The sequence below is a fragment of the Chenopodium quinoa genome, unplaced genomic scaffold (genome assembly GCF_001683475.1).
Source record: "Chenopodium quinoa cultivar QQ74 unplaced genomic scaffold, ASM168347v1, whole genome shotgun sequence".
In the NCBI taxonomy this organism is placed as follows: Eukaryota; Viridiplantae; Streptophyta; class Magnoliopsida; order Caryophyllales; family Amaranthaceae; genus Chenopodium; species Chenopodium quinoa.
The window spans coordinates 1,246,962-1,272,850 of NW_018742359.1; the positions used below are offsets into that span (position 1 = coordinate 1,246,962).

The window sequence follows — 25,889 nt, forward strand, 5'->3', positions numbered from 1 at the left end:
ATTTTCAATAATTTTTTCTCCTTTTCCCACCCAATTTCTCCATAGCCCCCGTATGACCCCTAATTCTCCTTCTCTTTCAGTGTTAAATCAAGCACATGGTAGCAACTTACAACATTTTGTTTTTATAAAGTAGATTCTTACAACAATTTTTTTATAAAGTAGTTTTTCACAAAATTTAAAGTATATAAGGTTGTTTTTCACAAAAAATATCCTAAAAAAATAAAAATAAAACGTAGCTTCTATCTCTCTTCTGATTATTTCTCCGTCTAAGCTCGTCAATGGCTTCTTTTCTTCCTGTCCATGATTTTTTGCTCCATAAACTTAAAATATAACAATAGGACCTTATAAGGAATTTAAAAAATCGTCTAAATTGAATTGATTTACCAAAGAACACTGCAAATTTATTTTCAATCACTAAACTGAAAAATATACATATATATACAGAGAAATAAAAGGAACACAAACGTACTACACGAGTTACGCCCAAAAAGGACATATAATATGCAGTTATGCACTAGATACACCCCTAAACACCAGTGTCAAATCGTAAAACGCTTATAGCACAAAGGGACAGATTAAACTAGCGTCCATACATAATTACATATGGATCAAATACGAAGTTATGACAATTAAGAAGTACATTCATTCTGGGATGCGACAGTAAAGAGAATAGCCATTAACGACGACAAGGAGCACGAGCACCACGGCAGCAAACAATGAAACAAAAATGGAGCCTCCAATGTGGCGGCAAAATTTGCCATAGAAGTTGCATATTTTCATCCATTTTACATGGGTGTTTCCCTTTAGACCAATGTATCCAACTCCACCAGCTGCACCTGTTGCTGCAGCTACTATTCCCAGTATCAACTGTAAGTCATTTTACAAAATGTTGTCAGCTATTTGATTAATTTCTCTGGTATACAATCAAAGATATATTAATTGCAATATTCTTCATTGACTAATCTAACAATCAAAATGATGTATTTATTTAAAAATAGAGAATGCATCTCAAAATTATCCCAGTTATGAAATTGTATTACGTAAAATATCATGAGATTCTATTATAAAAAAAATACAAGTATACATTATTATGTACACCGGTTTATCGGTGATTTTGTCATGTATCATAAGCTAATTCCGAAATACAAAAAATGATAAATGCATATTTGTAGCCCTTAAGGCTACATATATAACATTACCCTATGTTAAAAAAAGGCTTTCTTGTGAAACTACCTTATATATACTTCAAATTTTGTAAAAAACTACCTTATAAATTTTTTTTTATAAGAAACTACCTTATAAAAACTAAATGTTGTAAGTAGCTACCAAGTGCTTGATTTAACAATGAAAGATAATGAGTATTAGGGGTTATATGGGGGCTACGGAGAAATTTGGGTGGGAAAAGGAGAAAAAATGTTTATAAATGGGTCATTAAATGTCCCTTAATCAATGAAATAATCCGGATAAAAGTAGTTTCTTACAACATTTAGTGTTTTATAAGTTAGTTTCTTACAACATCTAAGTTTTATAAGATAGTTTTTTATAACATTTTTTTAAGGAAATTTTATATTTTAACACATAAAAAAAAAAAGACTGAAAACGAATTTAAAAAAAAAAAATAAATAAAAAAAAATATTTTAACACAAATTTTTTTTAAAAAAAATTGATTTTACCACGACTTAATTGATTTTGTCCAAGAATCCGTTAAGTAGGGCCATTACGCCATGTGTCGCTTTGTTATTAGCCAAAAAATGAAAAAATATTAAAAAAAAAACAAAAATATAAAAATATTTTTAAAAAATCTAAAACTACCCAGCCACCCCAGCTCCACCACCGCCCCTACCATTGCCACCTTGTTCTCCGCCTCTGCCAAGCGCAGTAGCTGCCCCCGCCCCACCGCCGACACATTCCCTCCCCCAGCCTAAACCTGACCCACCTAAACCCTCCCCCTCCCTTTCCCCCATCCCTAGACCGCCCCAAAACCACCAAATTGCAGTCGTCCTTCCCCAAAAACGGCTACGAATTCGGCCATTAATAGCCGAAATCAGCCGGTTAAGGCCACTCAGCCCCAAAATCGGCCGATTTCAGCCATCAGTGGTCGAATTCGTCGCCGTTTTTAGGGAAGGAGGGTTGCGGTTTGGGCGTTTGGCGGTGTTAGGGGCGGTTTAGGGCTGGGGAAAGGGAGGGGGAGGGTTCAGGTGGATCGGGTAAATAGAGGGAGAGTGGATGCGCCGGCAGCCACACTAGGTGAGGGTGGAGAAGAAAGTGGCGGCCATTCTTTTTTTTTTTCTTTTTCTTTTTTTTTAAACCACTAAAATGGTGAAGCGTGTTATTATGGACCCTACTTAACGGATTTTTTGGACGGAAGTGTTAAGTGGTGGTAAAATCCAAATTTATAAAAATTAGGTGGTGTTAAAATTTTTTTTATTTTTATTTTTTTTATTTTTTTTATGTTAAAAACCATTTTCAGCCTTTTTTTTGGTGTTAAAATACAAAATTTTTAAAAATTAGTTTACCCTACAATTTTTAATGATTTGAATAATAGGATAACCATCCAATGGAACTTGCATGTCCCTTTTTGTTTGTTTACTCTCAAGTTTTTTTTTTTTTTTTTTTTTTTTTTTTTTTTTTCATTACTTGTTTCTTGGCCGCAGCAATCTGTACTCTCTGTAGTTACCAAAGTGAATTTATACGAACTAGCTAAGTTCGTTAAATTGAATTGTGTTATATGCACCAAAACATTACATTGAAAAATATATTCCAAAAATGAAAATATCAGATTAAAGCATACCACATCATGAACGAGTAAAATCCAGAACAACTTAGGAGGGATGCTGGACTTCCTGAAGAAGGACAACGATGCAATTGCTGTGATGATGCTGTACAGACCAGCAACCGATAATGCTACCACAAAATATCTGTAAACATATTAATTGTTAGAAGTTGAATTTTTTAATGAATATTATACTACTTCCGTTTTAAATTATTTACAACGATTTGATACAAAGTGTGAATAAAATATGTTTAATCTATCGTTGCAAATAATTTGAAACGGATTAGAAGTAATATTGAAAAACGTGGTTATTATTGTAGTACCTTTCTTTTTCAAATTTATTGAATTAGGTTTCTTTTGTATTTTTTTTTAAATGCAAATACTATTTTTTTATTTTATACGGAGTATATAAAAATTGAAAAGTTATTGCAACTCTAACATATGCTAATATAGATAAAGTAGTAAGTGAAGGGTGAGTTATTTATTTATTTATTTTTTTAGGTAGGAGTGAAAAATTTATTTAGAAACATTAGTATTATTATATGTTCATAGCTTTATGTGGATCATAGGTAAGGAGTGAAAAAAGTGAAATTAATCTTTACCATAAAAGAAATAAATCAAAAAGAGATACGGAGCACGGGAGCAGACAAATAAAATATCTAAACATAAAATAGGAAGATTAAAAATAAAAATAAAAATATTTCCCAGGGATTAGACCCGATTCTGTTATAATTACAACGTATTATACTTTAAGGAGTTTATTTTAAAGCTTTCCCCCTTCAATTTTTTTAACTCCTAAATAATTACACCTATCCACACATCTATACTATTATTAATAACATGAACTTTTTTGTATTCTTATGCCATTTGTCATATTCTTATTGGTTAACAATTTTTAAGAATCTTTTACATTTAATTATCTCTTTTTTTTATGAAGGGTTGTGATAATATGTCATTTTTATTATTTTTTAGTTTTATAATTTTAATATTTAAATGATTTATTTTGCTTTTTTATTTAATTTTTTCCATGAAGGGTTGCATTAGTTTTATTTTTTTAATCAAAATCCCATGTTCGGTAACTATTTAATTTATAATGCATTTTACCTTCACTTATATTACGTCAATTTTCTTTGAAAGATATAAATAAAGTATTAGTTTAAATTATTAATAATTTGAAAAAGAATACCCTAATTTATAATAAGTATTTTAGCAAACAAAATTAAAATAAAATTATAATATTATTACTCATATGATTCAATAAAAAGTTCAACCCGTGCATTGAACGGGATAAATACTAATTTTCTTAAATTTATTCACCTTTTTTTTAAACCATCGTTTTTACATTCACTCTCTTTTAATTTATTATACTCCGTACTTTATTTGACATGTACTAAACTTTCAATTTTTATTTGTCAAAATCTTGCATCGCACGAGACTAATCTAGTAAAAAATATGACAAAGTCTTGCATAAATTAGTGTAATAATATTATATTTTTATGTATTTTTTTTTATTTTTCACTTATTATTATTATTATTATTATTATTATTTATTTTTCTTCTATTTTTAACCCCTTAACGAATTATGTATTGTATTTCAAAAAAAAAATAAAAAAAATACATGTTTCATACTTTTCACGATGAAAACAAAACTTAATCCTTTTGTTTTGTTTTACTCGAGATCATTAACTTGTCTTTTTCGGTTAGATCTTAAAATAAATGTAGTCTATATAGAGAACTGATAAATTTCATTTCATAGAGATCTTTATATTTCCTCCGTTCTTTTAATATCGCATCACTTGCATGTTAGAAAAGTTTCACAAATATTGCATCATTTCCATTTTAGGACAAAAAATATCTATGTTCACACTGCAAATACCCAACATTTTCTTACTTTTTATTTTATCTTTACATTACATGGACAATTTTATATTTTTACATTTCTCTCTCTTATTTTTTTCCACTACCAAATTTTACCTCCAAAACCCCTATGATGCAATAAAACAAGAACGGAGGAAGTTTTAAAAATCTAAATGACAATATCTTTTTTAAACAGTGGTAGAACTTTTTTTAATATTTTTAATTTGGTGATGTTGTGATGTACATGAAAACATGGTGTTTCACGTGAGAACATAATTCATGAACCTATTAATGAAGAGTCCAACAACTGGACAAAGCTTAAATAACAATAATTGCCAACTTGTAAGTAAAAAACAATGTCTCCTCTATCTTCAATTTTATTACAAAAACGTTAAAAACTGCTCGAGAGAACACTGGCCTAATTATAGCTTACCTTTCTTTAAACAATTTTGTATCGTATGTTTGATTAGCTCGACAAGGCCAATTACATGCTCTAGGAACTTTGTTTTGTATCTTTTCTTCTAAGGCGACTGGAAAAAGATTTAGAATAGAAGATTCCCAAATTACAGACAAAAATTTGTTTCTAATGGTGTTCTGAATTTTCTACACTAGCTTTCCAAAGAAAGGCAAGTTAATGATGTCGAAACAAGAATGGTGTCGAGTAAAACAACAACAAAAGGATTAAGTTTTGTTTTCATCGTGAAAAGTATGAAACATGTATTTTTTTTTAAATATAATACATAATCCATTAAGGAGTTAAAAATAGAATAATAATAATAATAATAATAATAATAATAATAATAATAATAATAATAATAATAATAATAATAATAATAAGTGAAAAATAAAAAAATACATAAAAATATAATATTAATTACACTAATTTATGCAGGACTTTGTCATATTTTTTACTAGATTAGTCTCGTGCGATGCAAGATTTAACAAATAAAAATTGGTATATTGTCACAGTTGCGAAGTTGTTCGACTAAGTTTAAATATTAACCTATATACTAAAATTTCAAATTACAAAGAAAAATAATGAAATTACATATATGCATTTAAAAAAAAGGGTAGTAATTGAAGTATTAATAACAAAAATAGAAAAATGAATTGAAATATCTAACCAAGATTTTATCATAAAACAAAAATATAAATAAAAATAAAAAATTGATGACATCATATATATTTTTTCGTAGGAAAAATTTTCTATGACAACTTGACATGTGTACACTTAGAAGAATAGATGATATAAGCGGTTGTTATTTTAATAATATTACAACTTGCTTTTTTTGGGATTTGACTTCGTGATTTGACCTTGGTGAGATATCGTGATATTATCAACTTAAATATGAACGAAAACTGTACTTGTATTTTTTAATGGTGGTTTTTTTTTTTTTTTTTTTTTTTTTTTTTTTTTTTTGGTGAATGTATTTTTGAATGGGTGAGGACTGAGGAGGGGGAAATGATTAGACAACCTTGAGTGGGTGCATTGACAAGGACAACTATTTTGTTGGGTGCAATAATATGTGACATAAATTATTATACTTGTACAAAGGACATACTGCTATTATAATAACTTTAATTATTATATCTGTTTTTTTATTATTTGTAATAAAAAAATATTTTATATTTCACAAATAATACTTGTTTAATGCAAATAGCAAGAACGAAGATAGTATATATTCTATTGATATTAATTATTTATATAAAGGAAATGTTACAACAACTTTAACTATATACTACATCTAACAACTTAATAAGTAGTTCATGTCATGCCTTACAACCCAACTATGTAATACTTTCGATTTAATTTATTTGCAGCGAGATTATATTTATCAACATCTAGGTAAAATTTGTTTGTGAGGATAAATTGAGAGAGAAAAAGAAAGTTGTATGTGATGAGGAGAGAGATAAAAAGAAATCACATGTGAAAAAAAAAGAAAATATTTGTGGTAAATAATTTGTAACATCCATTTATAGCATAGTAAATGCTGCAAATAAATTAAAATTAAGGTAGTAGTTTATTTGTAAAGCTGAGTGCACCCGCTTAAGTTTACGATTTTCTATAAATTTGTGTCCAATAAGCCATATATAGTTGGTTTTGTCATTTAGGTCAATTTTTTCTTTTTTGATCTATTTCTTATATTTGATTTATTTCTACATTAACTGTGAGTTCATTGTTAGATATAGTCGTACAAAGCTAGTTTACCAATATAAACCGTGATTGTCTAACAAAAAAGTCAAGGATACATTGGCGGAGCCACATTAGAACAAGGGGGGACAGTTGTCCCCCCATTTTCGAAAAAAAAGTTTTTTTTTTTTAAAAAAAAAATCAAGAAAATACAGTAAAAGGCTATAAATATCATATACTTACAGTAAATATCACAATATTGAATATGGTTTGGTGGTTGAGTCCTTAGTAAGGCTGTGCCTTGGTCTTAGGTTCGATTCCCCACTCTACTATTTTTCAGCTTTTTTGTTTTTTTTTTCCCCTACTTGTTTTTTGATTACTCTAATTTTCAATAGTCTTTTTAATTTTATTTTTCATTTCCTATTTCTTGTTTTAGGATTTTTAATTTTATTATGTGCTTAAACTCTATTTTTTTACATTTCTAATAAATAGATTACTATTAATTAATTGTTTGTAACTGTGTTTTAACTTTTATTAATACATACGAAATACATATGTAATAATATGATTGATTTGAGAAAGTTGAGTTTATTTTTTCGAATGTAACTCAAACCCAGACCCTTCATATCTACCATCAATTTGTTCTAACGATAATTATTTGACTTTATGATAAGGTAATTAATTCGTATATATCAATTATGTGATTACATAACGGGATTTACAAACATAAATTTATTCATTTTTGTTGGATAATTTTCTTAATATACAATAAAACTTTTTTATTCCTCTTTTGCCATATAGAAATAATTGGCATATGTGATTTCAAATAAATATTAAACAATTTAGGTGATCAATTTTTTTCTTGAGATTTTTGCCGAAACTTTAACCTCCAAAATTTGTCCCCCCGAATTATAAATCCTGGCTCCGCCACTGCAAGGATAGACCCAAAATTTAAAAAGCAATGAGAGCTACTAGTATATGTTTGCACTATACGTGATGTACCGTGCATGACATGGTTTTTCCAAACACTAAGTGCAAACATATACTAAGAAAATTTAACAAACTCTAAACTCCATAAAACTGCTTTGAACTTAAAGAGCTTACATGAAGGCAGGAGAATGCTCAAATTTCGCCGGAGCGCGGATGGGGCCACGAGGTGTAAGAACAGTCGCCGTTTGCTTACTAGTGACCATCACTACAATCGCCACAATTGACGCAGCCAACAACAAAACCCTTAGAATTACATCAATTCCACGACATTTTTTATCCATCGTCGTCGCCACTGCAGTCGGAGGAGCTTCGGGTGGTGGCACTGTTCCCTTTTCTGTCTCCATCTATATATGTATGACACTATCTTTTGGTATTATGGCTAGTTTTAGTGGTATATTTGGTGAACTATAAGGGTGATTATTGTACGAATATATAGAGAAAGGATGATGGATAGAGTGAGGAAGTTGAGAAAATGATGGGTGTGGAAAAATATTTCAAATTAATGTGGATAAAATTTAATAATTTTTTGGTTAGAATTGTCCACACGTTAAGTAACTGAATTCATAGGTTGGTTTGAAAATTCTAATTTTATTTCTTATTGTTTATGTATAAACTCAACTACCAATTCCTCTAAATGTATGAACATTAAGTTGCTTACAATTGTGGATGTTTTGACTTGGAATTTCTTACGGATATGTTTTGGATAAGGATTAAGTTCAGTTTATATACTCTATGAAATTAACTTCTATTTATTAGTTCAAAAAAGTTAGTTGCATTGATGCAATAGAGCGTGAAAGTCAAGTAAGCGCGACACATAAGATAATGCACCGTTTATATTTTCAGAGTATAACTCAAATTCTTGCTCGCATATTATTGGGAAATTCCTTGTTCTAAGAGTGATAAGTTTACAAAATTTATCAAGTGCTATTTTTGAACTAGCTAGTAAGAACTCATCTGTCACATCTCACAGCATACTCTAGCTGTATGCTTCCGTTTTTACCGTTTTTATTAAGTTGAACATTTTAATTTTTTTCATCTTTTCCACTTTGACTAATGTTAGTGATAAATAAAAAAAAATATAGTGTGGTGGGTACTTAATTGCGGAAATCATCTCAGTAATTAATTAATAGCTTATTAATACTCAATTGTTATATTTTTTACTTTTTAATAAGTAAAGATATTATTAGTCAAAATTTTTCATTACCATACATGTAAGAAAAACGTCTCACTTATAAAATAGAGGGAGTACTAGGTTACTAATTATTTGGTACCAAACTAAAGCTTACATGATACTCCCCCCCCCCTTTTTTATTTTTTTTTCCAGTTACATTTATGGGGAGTTGTAGGATAGTTTATTTGCTCTAATATTATATTGTGCGAGTGAGGGATAACTATAGCATTGAATTACTAGAGAGTAGTTTATTTTTATTTTATTTTATTTTTTTAATTTAAAAAAAAATTAAAATCATTTAACTAGGACTATGAAAGAAAGAAAAAAGATAAAATATTTTGGCTGGGGTTTTAGAAATGAGAGAGAAATAATAAAATATATTATAAAGTTACCAAAAGAAGTGATAATTTTTTTTTTCTTTTTTTTTTTTTACAAAAAAAAAAAAAACCACCTGAAAGGTAAGTGATAAACTAAAAATAAATAAAAAATTTCTATTAGTACTCAAGTCGGGTCAATATGGGTTCGCTTATATTCGTGTCATCGAAATTGTCAAGTGAGGTCAAGTATAAATTTGAGACTTCAGGTCAAGTTAAGTTTAGTTCAGGTCAGTTCATTTATTTTGAGTCTGGCTGTTATTTGGGTCATCAAAACTTCGAGACAGTTCAAACTAGATTGAGACTTTGGGTTAAGCTCAAGGCCATCACACTTACACATTATTACAAAACAATAGATATAAAAATTCGAGTTGATTTGGTTTTAGGCTACTTTCGATTCGAGTTTGTTTCGGTCACTTTGGGGCTAGTTCGGTTGAAATTGAGTCATGTCTTTATAGGTGTTGAGAAATTGTTGGGTAAGATCGAGTTGGGTCACTTCATTCTATTAGTGGGTCAAAAGCAGATAAACTCTACTTCGAGCCTGTCGACTTTTGAGTCGGGTTATTGTTTCGGATGCAGACGATAAGTGACATTATTCAGTTTCCAATAATTTTTCTCGTTTTAACCATTACCCAACAACACATGACATTTTATTCTCTTTATTAGTCTTGTAATATAAATAGTCCTTGAGGGTTAGAATACCAAAATTTCTCTTAATCACTCAATCAATTAGATTAGGCCTCTCTCTTTTATTTTCTGTTTCTGATTATGGATTAGGAATTAGTTTATGGTTTTTAGAGAGAGAAAATGAGGAAAATCACATCAAAGACTAAGCCAAGCTTGAACCGCGCGCGATTGGAAAGATTAGCCGCAATCTGAGCATGAAGTATCACCCACCAAGATTGGAGTTTTTGGATGATTGTTTGGTGACAAAATGAAATGACAAAAGATTCATCAGTGAGAATTTCTCACCTTCTCTCCTCTATATTATTGCTTAATTTATTGCTCTATTTTACTTGTTTTTTCTTAGCTTATACTATAATTTTGCTTGTTAATTGTTTTGCTAATTAGTTGTAAATCCTGGTTTAAATCTTGATAGTTCGTTAATCTTGCTTAGTTTTACTATGTTTATGATTATAAGTTTTTCTTTGATTATCATGTTTAATCTTCCATTTTTAGGCTAGGTTGTAAATAGGGGAGGAGGAGAAGATTATAGCATAGTGATGATTTATTTCAAATGTTGATGATTGATTTTTTTTATTATTTATGCCATGTGTTGTTGGGTAATGGGTTTAATTTCTTGAATTTTTTCTAGCTAATTAAACTTAAGTTGCGTATTGCTTCTAAGCTATGCTAGTTGTACGAGAGTGAACTAATTTAGAGCGTAATTTAGCCAACACCTAGCTCGATTAATTGCGCGGGAGTAAAATATTTGGGTTGAGAATTTGCATGTCTTTGTCTGCAGAAGTGACTTGGTTATGCTAGTTTCCCTTGGTGTGCTCATCATGTAAGTCGTTGTAGTTTAAGTGATTGAATTGCATGCTATGCTTGGATCTCTCAATTCCCCTAGTGCTTTCATTTCTTGTTTATTCCTCTTTTCAATTAGTTTATTTGTGCAATTTAATTTTATTATTATATATTTAATCAAAAAATACCAAAAATATCACCCTTAACTAGATTGTAATTGCGAATTTATTTGGATTTCTTGCTCGCTTTTCTGTGGAAGAATGACCTTACTTATTGCCATTATGCTCGATTTTTAGTAGGTAGGTTATTTGATAGGAAAATTTAACTAACAACGTATCTTACGTTTTAACACCAGATCAGGTCACTAATTGAATAATCGGGTATGGGTCTGCTTTGCAAGGTTTAGTCTCCATGAGCCAAGTTTGATGTTATCATACAAAAAGGACAATAACAATCAAAGAAACAATACATATCTATATTTTTTTTCTTTTGACAACAAAATTAAAACTAAAAGAAGACAACTACAAATTAGTAAGGCTAACTAACTTTGTTCGACATTCATTAGCCAAGACATGAGCCTTACGAACTTGCTCCCTAGTGACTTTCCAAACTACACATGTTGTAAAGGAAGACCCCGATCTAATATCTTGAGCAATCTGGTAATAAAATATAATCCTTTTGTCATTGAAGCACATTGACCACTCCAATTGAGTTAGTATAAAATATAATCCTTTGATACTCTTTCTACTTTGCCCACCTGATACCTCTTAAACAAGCTAGAAGCTCTGCTTGGAGGGCTGAAGAAGCCTTAAAAAATTCCCTACCCCCATCCTCTTGATCCGTGCCACTAATCATGAAAGCCCATCCTATTCCTGCGTTACCTATTTGTTTGTGCCAAGATCCATCGCACAAAATGATCACTTCTGGTTGTCGCCCCAAAGGCCAAATGGTATCAATTCTCTAAGCTCCCAAGGTGGCTCTAGCAAACCCCGGAGGGGAGTCATTACTCACTTCCCTAAACTGAAATGTGCCTAGGCTCTTTTCATCTGGTTTCAAGAAAGTATGTAATTCCTTCGTACTAGTGTCCAAGTGTCTAAAAAAGTCATCAACATAGCTCGTGTTAGTTCTAAAGACCATTTCATTTCTTGTAATCCACAACACACACAAAAATGTGAATTCTCTCACTTTGGATACCATCTGTTTAAGGGTATTTTTACCCCCTTTTATAGACAAATGAGAGGCCGACAAGTGGCCCAATTATAAGCCGACATGTGGCATCCTGCTTAGTTAATAAAGACCAATATGAGCATGACATGTGGCCTAAAGAGAGATATCAGATAATGAAGGGCTCAAAGCCTATTAAAGGATACATGCCTATCATAAAGGAAACCCTAATACACGTGTCAACCACGTATAGGGTAGCCGATCTTCCTAGATTATGAAACCCTAGGAGCATGATCTCCCACTTCCCTATAAATACCCCATAAATCCATGATGGGAAAAAAAAACACAATTCCCAAAGGCACTCTGGCCAAAAATATGCTCTCATTTCTCTTTACTTTCTCTCTTTAAAATTCCGTTGCCGGTCACTAATTAACTTGATCGTCGGAGGCGGATCTCCGGTAATCGGAGATTTGTTGTTTTGCAGGTGTCCAGGCCTTACGGGTGTTGCATTTCGCATCTGTCTCCCAAGGGAATTTTATACCCCCCTTTCAGGTTATTCCAAAAATCCTAGAAACATTTGGCACCGTCTGTGGGGAGACACGTCTGGAATGGCACTTAGCCATATCCAAACACCAAATCATGAAGTAGAGCTCTTTTTTACTTATGAAACCCAATGTGGGGGCAAAGTTGTAATTATCCCAGATGGGGTACTTTTGAGCAATTTCCCTAAAAAACTGCATCTTATGGACCCTCAGTCGGTCTTATAACGTCTGGGGTATCTTTGAGCAGTTTTCAAAACGGCACTCTATAGATACCGTCTGGGGTATCTTTGAGCCATCTTCATAAACTGCTTTCTATAGATATCTCCTGAGGTATCTTTCAGCAATTTTCTTTCAAAATGCATTACCGTCTGTTTTCTCTATAACTTTCTAAACAACCACAGCCGGACCCTTCCGTCTGTGGTATCTTTGAGTGATTTTCTTTGCAAACGTCTGACTGTTTTGTTTTGTATTTCAGCTTTCAAAACATACACAACTGGACTCTTCCGCTTGTGGCATCTGCAAGCCACATTTTGAGATAACGGTCAAGTCTTCTACAAACTTCTTCACAACTTCAAGGTACCGTCTCTGCCCTTTGCAACTTTTTGAGTTTTTCCCGGTTGTCTAGGTTAGAGAATAATGAACTATCCCAACACACACACGGCACAACCTAGGGCAGATGTTAACCGTTCACCGGATACGGCTGAGTCTATGATTGGGGATGCCGTCTGGGGGTGTTTGGACCATCCTTATTCTTCTACGAATCCGACCGTCTCTGTTCATGTGCAGGACAGAATGGCTCGGACAAGAAAAACGGTTGTTGACCCCGAGTACCAATTAGATGATTCAGCTGGAACTCCGGTTGAGGATGCTCATTTTGACCAACTAGGCGTACCTAGCACGCCCGGAGATTAGATACTAGAAGAGTCCGGGAGCTCGGGCGGTGAGGAAAATATCTAGCAATCCGACTCAACTGAGTCTACAATGACGCCGGATGCCCCTCAAGAGGATGAGGACGCCTATAACTGGCCATCAGCAAATAATCTAACAGAGGCGCACATGAGCGCCCGGGATGTTGTGACCTTGAATGTAACCCTCCCGGCTTTTTTGGAGAAGCGTCTGGTGGGCGCCGGATAGGAGGTAATTGTGCCTCCAGCTGAAGCTGCCGTCGTCTGGGATGACGACTTAGATCACACCGATAATTACTTCGGCTGCTATGAGGCGGCATTCAAAACCGGCCTCCGATTCCCACTTCACAACACAATCAAGGCCATTTTAAAAGGTTACGGCCTTGGCGTCTGGTAGCTCACACCTAACTCTTGGGTGAATATTTTGGGATACATTGCCGTCTGCAAAATGCAGGACGTGACGCCTAGCTAGGAGGCGTTTGCACACATGCACTACCTGAGCCGTGCCCTAGGCGGATGGAATGCGTGGTACACACTGACCACGCATCCGGAGTATATGATGACTTTGGAGAAGCCATCAAAATGGACCAGTTGGAAGAGCAAATTCTATATGGTCTCTTCTCCTTCTCCGGCTGTGAACCACCGGCTGCGCCGGTACAATAAGAACCCGGCTCTATTGGGAAAGAAATGCGCCCTCCCCAAGATACCAGCGAGGTCTTGGGATGCCATCATGGATCCAGGGCTTTTTAAGAAAACTACAATGCCACTGGATGATGGGACACAAGTTATTGTTCCCAAGTTCTAGGTCCCTCATCCGGACTGGTTTAAAGACGAGGCGTTCCTTTCCGCCTGCGGTCTTAGCACCTTTTAGAGCAAACGTAGGTTTATTGCTTAACTGGCGTATTATGCCGCCTGTATGGTGTTTGAATGCTCTAACATTTTTTCTTTCTTTATTATTTTGCATATAAAGGACTTGAGATGACTCCTCTGGAAAAAACGCCGGCTAAGTCAGCCGCCGAGATACGGAAGGAGCAACTTGAGAAGAAAAAGGCCCAACTTACGCCCAAAGGCGATGGGGTAAGCACCGGCTAATCTTTTTTACCGCCTGTATGCCTTTCAACCCATCTTAGTTCAGACTAGTTATTTTGCTTTGTTTTGCAATCAGGGAGCCAAAACGTCCCTCGGTCTCTAAGGAACATGCTAAAGAGACCAAGAGAGGAGCCTGCCCAACCATAGTCACAGAGCCGGAGGGTTCCTCCTGCCCCTGTTACTGCCTCAGCCGGAAACAACCGACTTCTGAGAGGCCTACGTCGGCAGGCAAAAGTTTGCGCGATCTGGGCTTAAGCTCAGGGCCGACTAAGGCTGGATCTAGGGAAGCTGAGGTTCCCTCTAACCGGGTGCTTACTGTTGCACCCGACTTAAATATGGCAAGGGGTGGTCTCACCGCTCAGCCTGAAAACTAAGAGACGGATTTCACTTTTGACCCCCCCCCCGACCGCTTGGGCCTGTTTGAGTCAAGTCCCAAGCTTCTCAGTCAGGGGATTCTTCCGGCAGCCGGTTGAATATTGTAGGGTTTCTTAAGACCCACTCTACGCGGAAGTAAACCCACCAAGACCCGCCCTGATAACTAAAGTAATTAAAGCATGCAAAATATAATTAATACATAATTAAGAGAAAAGGGAGAAAGAGTTATACCCTAGACGCGTGCTTCGCTCACTAAAAGAGCTCTTACTTGAACCCAGCAATCGCAAGGTCTCCGACGGCTCGTACCCACGAACCCCGACCCGAGCGATCCATGTCCCGAAGGTTAGTCGGGACCCAATCAAATAAATAGGGAGTTTTACGAACTTCAGGCTATCTCAAATATTGGAGATACCTTTTAAGTTCTACTCAAGTTGTGTATTCTCAAAATCCCAACCAAGGGGTATTTATAGAGAATGGGGACTTGAATCCTATTTCATGATCATTGTGGGATCATGTGCAAATGCAGTAATTTATTTAATTCTAAAATAAATTATTAAGCAAATGCAATCATATAGCAACAAGTGGCAAGAGGGGAGAATGGGTTAGGTGAGGACCATATCCCATGGGGGGACCATTGCCTTGCTCCCCAAGGGAAGCCTTGTGGCCTTGGTCCTCATTTCTCCTAAACCACCACTCACAAAGGGCAGCTGGGCTGGCAGCCAGCTAGCACGCCAGCACACTAGCCAGCTTGAGGTGCCTGCACGTAGTGGCCCCATCACGCCCAGCATATGCGTGCTGCGTGCTGCTGGGTTGCTGGGCGCTGCTAGCGTAGTGCTGCTGCCTAGCCAACGCACACACACACGCACAACCTTGCTGGCTGATGCGTAGTGCTGGCCCCGATTTATCGCACCTGTGCATAGCCAGCATGCGTACTGCTAGCGAGCCACGCATGATGGGCACTACCTTGCTAGCCACACGCACAAGCACGCTATTTCTTGGAGCGGCGCTAGCGATGCACACGCACATGGTGATGCTGCCTAGTGCTGTGCTATGTGATGTGATGGTACGATGAGCGATGCTATGCCTTGCCTAGCGACAACGCCTAGCATGCAAGCAAGGCCTAGCCTTGCGATGCTTGGGTACATGGCTTGCTAGCATATGCGCAAGCACCTAGCACGCCTAGCATGCTAAGCTTGCAATGAACTAGCCTAGCCTAGCACTCACATGGCTAGGCCAATGTGATGCTACGGCTATGATCATACTTGTTGCTTGTGATTTTGCGACGCTCGGTTTCGACTCCCTAGGCTCGATGTCCGACTTCTGTGTTCATAAAACTCCGACGACTCATCGAATCCTTCGGATTGATTCGTCGTCTCGGATCGGTTGTTCGATTCGGTTCGACCCAAAGAGTTCAGTTAAGATTAAGCTGTAATATTAATTGTACCTTAATATTACGGATCGGAAGCAGCCTCCACCTAGGCATTCCGATCACTTGAACTTACTGAAGAATTAGCTTTGTAATAAGTCTGAACCCTCTATCAGAATAATACACTTGTAGGAAGGACACCATTCCTTTCAATCTCCCACTTGTCATTCCGGACAAGTGTGCATACAGTGTCTTACATTAAAACGTCTAGTTTAATTAAAACACATGTGCAGGGAATTTCAAAGCCAATCTCCAACGTGCTTGATTCCCATTGCCTTAATGTGTTTATTGTGCTTCACTTGAGGCAGAGGTTTAGTCAAAGGATCGACCACATTATCATCCGTGCCGATCTTGCAAATTCTGATTTCACCTTCGGATTTCCATTCCCTTATCATGTGAAATCGCCATTGGACATGTTTGACCTTCTGGTGCTCTCTTGGCTCTCTAGCCTAAGCGATAGCTCCATTGTTGTCACAGTAGAGATCTATCGAACCCTTGATGGAGGTTACAAAACCAAGTTCACTGATGAACTTGCGAATCCAAACAGCCTCCTTAGCAGCTTCTGAAGCAGCCAAGTATTCGGCTTTAGTTGTAGAGTCTGCAGTTGTGCTCTACTTGGCTCTCTTCCAGCTAAATGCTCCTCCATTTAGGAAAAATATGTACCCTGACTGTGACTTGAAGTCGTCTCTGTTAGTCTGGAAGCTAGCGTCGGTGTAACTTTCAACAATCAAATCTTTGTAGCCACCATAGACTAGGAATTTATCCTTGTTCCTTTTTAGGTACTTCAGGATATTCTTGGCCACAGTCCAATGCGCCTCTCTTGGGTTTGATTGGTATCTGCTCGTAGCGCTTAAAGCATACGATACATCTGGCCTGGTACATATCATGTCATACATGATCGACCCAATTAGCGAAGCATATGGAATCTGATCCATTCTCTCTCGCTCAACAGGTGTTTGTGGACACTGTTTCTTGCTGAGAGTCATGCCATGAGACATGGGTAGGTGCCCTCTTTTAGCATTCTCCATGTTGAATCGTGCCAGTACTTTTTCAATGTAAGTACTCTGGATTAATCCATCATCCTCTTAGATTTATCCCTGTAGATCTTGATGCCCAATATGTACTGTGCCTCACCTAAGTCCTTCATTGAAAAGCACTTTCCCAACCAGCCCTTTACGGACTCTAGTAGTTTTGTGCTCTTTCCAATGAGTAGTATGTCATCGACATATAGGACTAGGAATGCGATGTCACTCCCACTGACCTTCTTGTAGACAAAAGACTCATCTGGATTCTTGATAAAACTAAACTTGTTGTTGGCTTCATCAAATCGCAGATTCCAACTTCTGCTTGCCTGCTTTAGTCCATAAATGGACTTCTTAAGCTTGCATACCTTTCGGCGTTGCTTGGATAACCAAAACCTTCTGGCTGTGTCATATACACAGTTTCTTCCAAAATCCCATTCAGGAAGGCGGTTTTGACATCCATCTGCGATATTTCATAATCGTAATATGCAGCAATCGCTAGGATAATCCGACAAACTTTAGCATTGCAACTGGTGAAAAGGTTTCATCATAGTCAATCCCGTGGATTTGTGTATAACCTTTTGCCACCAGCTAGCCTTGTATATTGATACATGTCCATCTTTGTATGTCTTCAATTTGAAGATCCATTTGCAGCCGATGGGTGTGTAACCCTCGGTAAAATTCACCAAGTCCCAGACTTGATTTTCAGACATGGAATCATCTCGGATTTCATGGCCTCTTGCCATTTAGAAGAGTCGGGGCTTGTCATAGCTTGTTTGTATGTCGCTGGCTCATCACCATCCATAACTAGGATGTTCCGATCATCGGTTATGACAATAGCAAGGTATCTGTCTGGTTGAGATCTTGGCCGTTGCGACCTACGAAGGGTAATGGGTTAAGCATTTACATTGTCTGTTTGATTCTGACCAATCTTCTCAGCGGCTTCCAAAGCACTTAGATTGTCAGTTTTATCAGGTTGACATTGTTGCTCGTCCTCTCGAACTTCGTCGAGTTCGATTTTCCTCCCACTTGTCATTTTTGGAAAGGTGTTCCTTCTCCAAAAAGACACCATCACGAGCAACAAACACTTTGTTCTCGGATTTATTGTAAAAGTAATACCCTTTGGTTTCTTTTGGGTATCCCACAAAGAAACACTTGTCTGATTTTGGGTGAAGTTTGTCCGAAATTAATCGTTTGACATATGCTTTGCATCCCCAAATCTTGAGAAAAGACAACCTAGGAAGTTTCTTAGTCCATAATTCATATGGAGTCTTTTCAACAGCTTTTGACGGAGCTCGGTTCAGTGTAAGTGCCGCGGTTTGTAGCGCATGTCCCTAGAAAGAGATAGGAAGTTCACTAAGACCCATCATTGATCAAACCATGTCTAACAAGGTTCGATTCCTCCGTTCGGACACTCCGTTCCATTGAGGAGTTCTGGGAGGTGTTAGCTCTGAAAGAATACCATTTTCTTTCAAGTGATCGTCGAATTCATGGCTCAAATATTCGCCACCTCGATCCGATCGAAGTGCTTTAATTTTCATGCCAAGTTGATTCTCAACTTCTCTCTGAAATTCTTTGAATTTCTCAAAATATTCAGATTTATTCGACATTAGGTAGACATAGCCATATCTACTAAAATCGTCGGTGAAAGTGATGAAATATCGGTAACCTTGTCTTGCGGGTGTACTCATTGGTCCACATACATCCATGTGTATTAGACTTAATAAGTCACTTGCCTTTTCTCCCAACTTGGAGAACGGCTGTTTTATCATCTTGCCTAATAGACATCATTCACAATTTTCAAACGACTCCAAGTCCAATGAATCAAGAACACCTCTTTATAGAAGTTTCTTGATGCGTTTGACGTTAATATGGCCAAGACGACAATGCCACAAGTAGGTTTGATTCGACTCGATGGTCTTAGCCCTTTTGGCAGTATCATTAATGTTATAAACTTATTTTTCAAGAGAAAGCACATAAAGACCATTTTCTGAATATGCCTTACCATATAAAACATTATCGAAATAAAATGAACAACTATTGTTCTTAATTCGAAATTCAAAACCTTTGGCGTCAACGCCGAAATTGAAATAATGTTTTTGGTAACACTAGGAACATGATAACAATTGTTAAGTTCTAAAATAAGCCCAGAGGGAAAAGACAAACTGAGAGTTCCAACGGAGACTGCAGACATCCTTGCTCCATTGCCGACCCGAAGCTCGACCTCTCTTTTCTCTAGCCTCTTATTTATCCTTAGTCCCTGAGCATTGGAACAAAGGTGTGAGCCATATCCGGTATCTAATACCCATGATGTTTTGCTAGAAAAGTTTAAGTCTATAACAAAAATACCTGATGAAGAAGAAACGTCCCCGTTCTTCTTATCTTCCTTGAACTTGAGGCAATCCCGTTTCCAATGTCCCTTCTTCTTGCAGTAGAAACATTCGGAGTCGGATTTGGAAGAAGCTACCTTCTTGTCCTTGCTGTTTTTGGCAGTGCTTGACTTAGGCGGAAAATTCTTCCTTTTTCCTTTAAAGCTTTTCTTCTTGCCCGGACGCTTGAATGGCTTGCCCTTCCTCACCATGAGCATGTCATGCTTGCCCTCATCCTTGAGGGTTTGCTCAGCTTGGTTCAACATACCATGAAGCTCGATGAGGGTTTTCTCCATGCTATGCATATTATAGTTCATCTTGAACTGATCATAGCCTTTGTGAAGCGAGTGGAGAATGATGTCAATTGCCATCTCGGTTGAATACCCAGCATCAAGCCTTTCCATGCTCTCAAATAATCCAATCATTTTGAGGACATGCAGGCTGACTGGCTCTCCTTTCTTGAGCTTACTCTCAAGGATCTGCCAGTGGGTTTTGAACCTTTCAGTTCGGGCCTAGTCTTGGAATATATTCTACAACTCAGAAATGATCTCAAAAGTCGTCTCCTTTTCAAAGAAAGTCTTTTGAAGTTCTGGAGACATAGTGGCCAGCATGATACATTTGACATCCCGATTGGAATTTTGCCATCTGTTAAGGGCAGCCCAAGTAACCTCCTCATTGGCATTGTTGGGCATTTCCTCATCAAGGACGTATTCCTTTTGCTCTTGCATAAGTACAATGCTTTGATTTCATTGCCAATCAAGAAAATTGGTTGTTGTTTGAGTTACTTGCAGACATTGTTCTACAATTGAAAGAATTTGAAATGAAAAACCATTCATACAATCAATAAGTTTGAAATTTAAAAGCGTTTATGCAAATTTTTAATCTTATTGAGCATTTTATCCACTCATTAATAATTTTGTCCCTTTTAGGCGAGAATAAAATGATTCCGAGATCCTAAAGATCAAGAAATGATTAAGCATGCTTTGACTTGTCTTAACATTAAATATCTTAAGGTAAGCAACCCAATTGCTAATAGCTCTAAGCTACTCTCAGTTTGATAAAATGTTGCATCTATTGCATTCTTGACATTTTATCTCTTTTGCCACGACTTCTAAGGACTCCTTACTGATATTGTTGAGCGTAACCAAGACCAATTCGTATACCTAGTATACCTTACGTTCCTAGGGAACTAGTGATGCCTCGCTTTGGCGTAGCCCATCACGTGCGCACATTAGTTCGGTAAGTGTTGTTCTTGGAATGACAAATTTTAGCTCAATATTTTTAAGGACCTAGGGTTTCTATGTTGGTTGATTTAAGTGAACTTAAATAATCATCACAACATATCGAAATCCTAAACATGCATCTATGATTCACAATATACATATATGAACATAACAACAATATATATAAGACATAAATTTGATGCATTTGGCAACTAGCATGACCCTTGAAATCTTCAAATCTTCAAGGGTCTTCATCTTGGCTCGTCTTCATCGAAACGCCGTCTTGAGACATCTTTGCCAAAATAAAATTACTAGCTATTACGACTAAGATTAATCTAAAGTACAAAATACTTAACGGTACGCAGGCCGTATTTAGAATTACAAAAATACGTAAAGGCACGCAATCCGTATTTTCTATCCTAGTCGGGTCCCACTATTGCCATTTTCTCAAAACCTGTTTTGAAACAATCTTTCGTTCACCCATTAACTATTTGTGAATAGCCCATGCATTTTACGAGATAAAACAAGTAAACACGCAAAACTAGTAACTAACTTAGGTGGTTAATCCGATTAACGCGCCTAATTAAAACTAGTCAAAGTTGTTTAATAAATTGTGTATTACTAAGGTGCAGTTTGTTCACATAATTAGCTAAGCTCCCACTAAATTCCGCATCCAACTTAATTAATGCAATTAATTAAGCCGGTTAACCCAAATTTGTCAAAATCAAAAATTTTGCAAAAGCCGGAAAAATCGAGGTCCAACCTCGTTAAAATAATTGCGTAAATATTTTAAAACGGCAAAATTTTCACATAACACATAGCCCGAAATTAAGCAAAAAACAGCCCACTCGTATCCTTGTGGGTTACGCACCATGGCTGCTAGGCAGCCCATGGGGTGTGCTTGGTGCGTGGTGCTAGCATGCAGCGCCTAGTGAGGCATGCTACGCTGCTAGCACCAGCAGCCTGCCTTGCATGCTGGCGCCTGCCACCAAGTGGCGGGCTGGCTAGGGCTTGCTGCCATGCTGCCCAGCAGCATACCCAAGCGCTCCTACAGCCTTGGCCTACTGCCCACGCATCAGCGCCCCTGCATCCCTCGCCACACAGCAGCGCAACATCAAGGCACAGCCCTGTGCGCACCATTGGTAGCCACTGCGGGCTGCGTGGGCAGCCCGGCTAGCCTTGGTGGCGCTTAGGATTTTTGCCTCGATTTGCGTGCATTTTTCTCGGGATTTTAATCCCAATATACTTGTGACGTAAAATTAATCTAAATTTATTTTAGAATTAAGTTAAGGCAAAATGAAAATAAAATAAGTCCAACTTAATTAAATTTAATTTTAATGGTGCACAAGCCTAAATTTCCAAAATTACCTTGGAATATTTTAGGTCTTTCTTGATGCTTAAAATTGAAAAGGCTATGTCCATAATTAATTTAACCAATATGCATATTAATAATGGATTTTGACAAATAGGAAGTTGGAAAAATAAACTAATCATCCAATGAAAAGTTTTCAAACTTTTATACTTGTGTAAAATAACAAAATTACATCTTCCAATATGAAGATTAATAAAAAAAAAATCACAAGCATTTGAACTTTAAGGATTTTAATCAACCAAATATGAAAAATCCAAAATTAGTTCAACATGGAATTTAGAGTCAAGATTCCAACCATTTAAACATTTAAAGATTGGATCTTTAACATGCTAGGAACTTTTACATTACACATTCACAATAAAAATTCACTTGTTAATGCAATTTATTTGCATAATTGTGAAAAACAAGTTTATGTGAAAAAGAACATATCAACTTAAGCACATATTATAACTCCATAATCATGCATAAAGGAAATTTAAATTGCAGTAGATTAGGGAAGCAATAATGCATTTAATCTACCCTTCACATGCTTGCATTAATAAAGGTATAAAAGATTTAAAAATTTCGTTGAAAACGAAAAGACCCACAAAAAATAGGTTTCTGGTTCGAATTTGGCTTCTGGACAGTGTTCGAAGAGGGTTCAAACTGATTTAGAACGTCGATTCCACCCAAAAAACACTATTTTTGAGCCAAAATCCGAGTTCCCAGACCAAAAACCGAAAAATACGAGATTAAAACTATTTTAAAAAGTAATTCTAATCTAATTAGAAAAGCAAAACCAGAATTTAATAAATAATTGCAATAATTAAAAGGAGCGCGGCTCCGATACCGTTGTAGAGTTTCGTAGAGACCCACTCTACGCGGAAGGAAACCCACCAAGAGCCGCCCCGATAACCAAAGCAATTAAAGCATGCAAAACATAATTAATACATAATTAAGAGAAAAGGGAGAAAGAGTTATACCCTAGACGCGTGCTTCGCTCAACTAAAGAGCTCTTACTTGAACCCCGCAATCGCAAGGTCTCCGACGGCTCGTACCCACGAACCCCGACCCGAGCGATCCAAGTCCCGAAGGTTAGTCGGGACCCGATCAAATAAAAAGGGAGTTTTACGAACTTAAGGCTTTCTCAACTATTGGAGATAACTTTTGAGTTCTACTCAAGGTGTGTATTCTCAATATCCCTACCAAGGGGTATTTATAGAGAATGGGGACTTGAATTTCATTTCATGATCAATGTGGGATCATGTGCAAATGCACTAATTTATTTAATTCTAAAACAAATTATTAAGCAAATGAAATCACATAGCAACAAGGTGCAAGAGGAGAGAATGGGTTAGGTGAGGACCATATCCCATGGGGGGACCATTGCCATGCTCCCCAAGGGAAGCCTTGTGGCCTTGGTCCACACCTCTCCTAAACCGCCACTCACAAAGGGAAGCTGGGCTGGCAACCAGCTAGCACGCCAACACACCAGCCAGCACGCACTAGCCCCAGCACGCCTAGCATATGCGTGCTGCGTGCTGCTGGGTTGCTGGGCGCTGGGCGCTGCTAGCGTAGTGATGCTGCCTAGCCAACGCGCACACACACGCACAACCTTGCTGGCTGATGCGTAGTGCTGACCCTGGTTTCTGGCACCTGCGCATAACCAGCATGCGTGCTGCTAGCGAGCCACGCATGCTGGGCACTGCCTTACTAGCCACACGCACAAGCACGCTATTACTTGGTGCGGCGCTAGCGATGCACACACACATGGCGATGCTGCCTAGTGCTGTGCTATGTGCTGCGATGGTGCGATGAGCGATGCTAGGCCTTGCCTAGCGCCAGCGCCTAGCATGCAAGCAAGGCCTAGCCTTGCGATGCTTGGGCACATGGCTTGCTAGCATATGCGCAAGCACCTAGGATGCCTAGCATGCTAAGCTTGCGATGAACTAGCCTAGCCTAGCACTCACATGGCAAGGCCAATGTGATGCTACGGTTATGATCATACTTGTTGCTTGTGATTTTGCGACGCTCGGTTTCGACGCCCTGGGCTCGATATCCGAAGTCGGTGTTCGTAAAACTCCGACGACTCATCGAATCCTTCGGATTGATTCGTCGTCTCGGATCGGTTGTTCGATTGGGTTCGACTTGAAGGGTTCAGTTAAGATTAAGCTGTAATATTAATTGTACCTTAATATTACTGATCGGAAGCGGCCTCCACCTAGGCATTCCGATCACTAGACCTTACTGAAGAATTAGCTATGTAATAATTATGAACCCTTTATCAGAATAATACACTTGTTAGAAGGACACCATTCCTTTCAAATATAGGAGCTGCTTATGCCCAACACTTAACCAATATATCTCATGATGCAGATATTGCTTTTCGTTGGCCGGATATGCAAAGCTATGCCAAGAGAATGCGAAGGACCCTCACCCGGTCTGAGAAAGAGGCGGTACCGGGTATCAACCAGGTCAACATTGACCGCATAACCTCACTGCTGGCTGAGGTAATATACCGGTTGGGGTACTTTTGGGTAATTTTGCAGATATACCGGATGAGGTACTTTTGGGCAATTTTGCTAATTACCGGTTGTGATATAACTGAACTAATTTCTTTTCCGATTGACTTTGCAGGTAATGTTGAGGGTAGATGGGTTGAAAGCCCCCTTGTGGAAGAGGCAAGAGGAGGTAAGGGATGCCCAAAGACGGGCAGCCGAATTAATTGATGTCTGTCAATATAACTCCCTTATGCTTGAAGCAGCATGTTTGAGCCAAAGCAGCTACTTGGCCACGACAACAAAGCAACTTGTTTGAGTAAAATCGCAAAGAATGCTTCTGAAAGTATAGCTGGTCGGATCTTTCTCTACATGGCATGCTTGGTTGAGCAACCAAGCAATCTGGCCGAGCTGGGTGTATGTTGACCGAGTAGCCCCTGGCCTGGCCGAGCAGCATTTCCGCACAAGCATAAGAACTCCACCAAGGTAACCAAACTATTGTCCGAGCAAAGCTGTTCGAGTTGCCATCATGCAAAGCTTCATGTTTTGAATTTGGTACGGCCAAGGCAGGCTGGCCGAGTGAAAATGCAAATATGCCCCTTCTAGCATAGCTGGTCGGCAGCCAACATGGCCGAGCATCAAACTGACTGGACGAGTTACCCTTCAAAGATGCACCAGGTTCTTACTTTTAGGTGTCCAACAACCTGTCCAAGGGAAATAGAAAGCTCGCCCTCGCAAACATACTTGGTCGGCCATGGATGGGTGTCCGACCTGTCTTCGAGCAAAGAGCCACCGAATGACTTTTAGGCGGACACAAGCCTGGTCGAGCTATCCATAAGGCTGAGTAACATGAGGCCGAGTAAAATAGGGGAACATCGCCTGGTGGAAGAATTGAATATTACAAAAAAAATATTTTCGGATAGGGAAATGAGCTAACGAGTCCAACTCTCTACTATGCAATGAACAATAATCTTTTTTAGCCATCTGAGTTCGTTTAAGGCTCGCAAAAGGCACTTAAACGTTTTTTGAGTCAAATAAAATGACAAAAATCATGAGCGATAAGGCCGAATGGTGGTGATACTGTGAGACGACATCATTATTATAATTCTGAATATTGATTAAAAAAAAAAGAAAAAGAAAAAGAAAAAGATAGAAGGCTTGT

At 37.3% G+C, this 25,889-nt stretch overlaps 1 protein-coding gene and 1 long non-coding RNA gene across 3 annotated transcripts; one reads left to right on the plus strand and one right to left on the minus strand.

The window, feature by feature from the left end:
* Positions 1-379: 379 nt before the first annotated feature.
* Positions 380-8,174, minus strand: LOC110695938 (CASP-like protein Ni6). Its single transcript, XM_021873178.1, has 3 exons — positions 7,866-8,174; positions 2,792-2,918; positions 380-867 (listed from the first exon to the last, which is right to left on the minus strand). Exons 1-3 carry the CDS (start codon positions 8,093-8,095, stop codon positions 643-645), a joined length of 582 nt encoding a protein of 193 aa, XP_021728870.1. The 5' UTR covers positions 8,096-8,174; the 3' UTR covers positions 380-642.
* Positions 8,175-9,891: 1,717 nt separating this feature from the next.
* On the plus strand, positions 9,892-25,857 carry LOC110695948. Of its 2 annotated transcripts, XR_002506232.1 has the most exons (3): positions 9,892-12,799; positions 12,945-13,045; positions 24,606-25,857. It is a non-coding gene; the product is annotated as an uncharacterized LOC110695948 (long non-coding RNA). The 2 variants fall into 2 exon arrangements; XR_002506231.1 differs by having other exon boundaries at positions 9,892-13,045.
* The last annotated feature ends 32 nt before the right edge of the window (positions 25,858-25,889 follow it).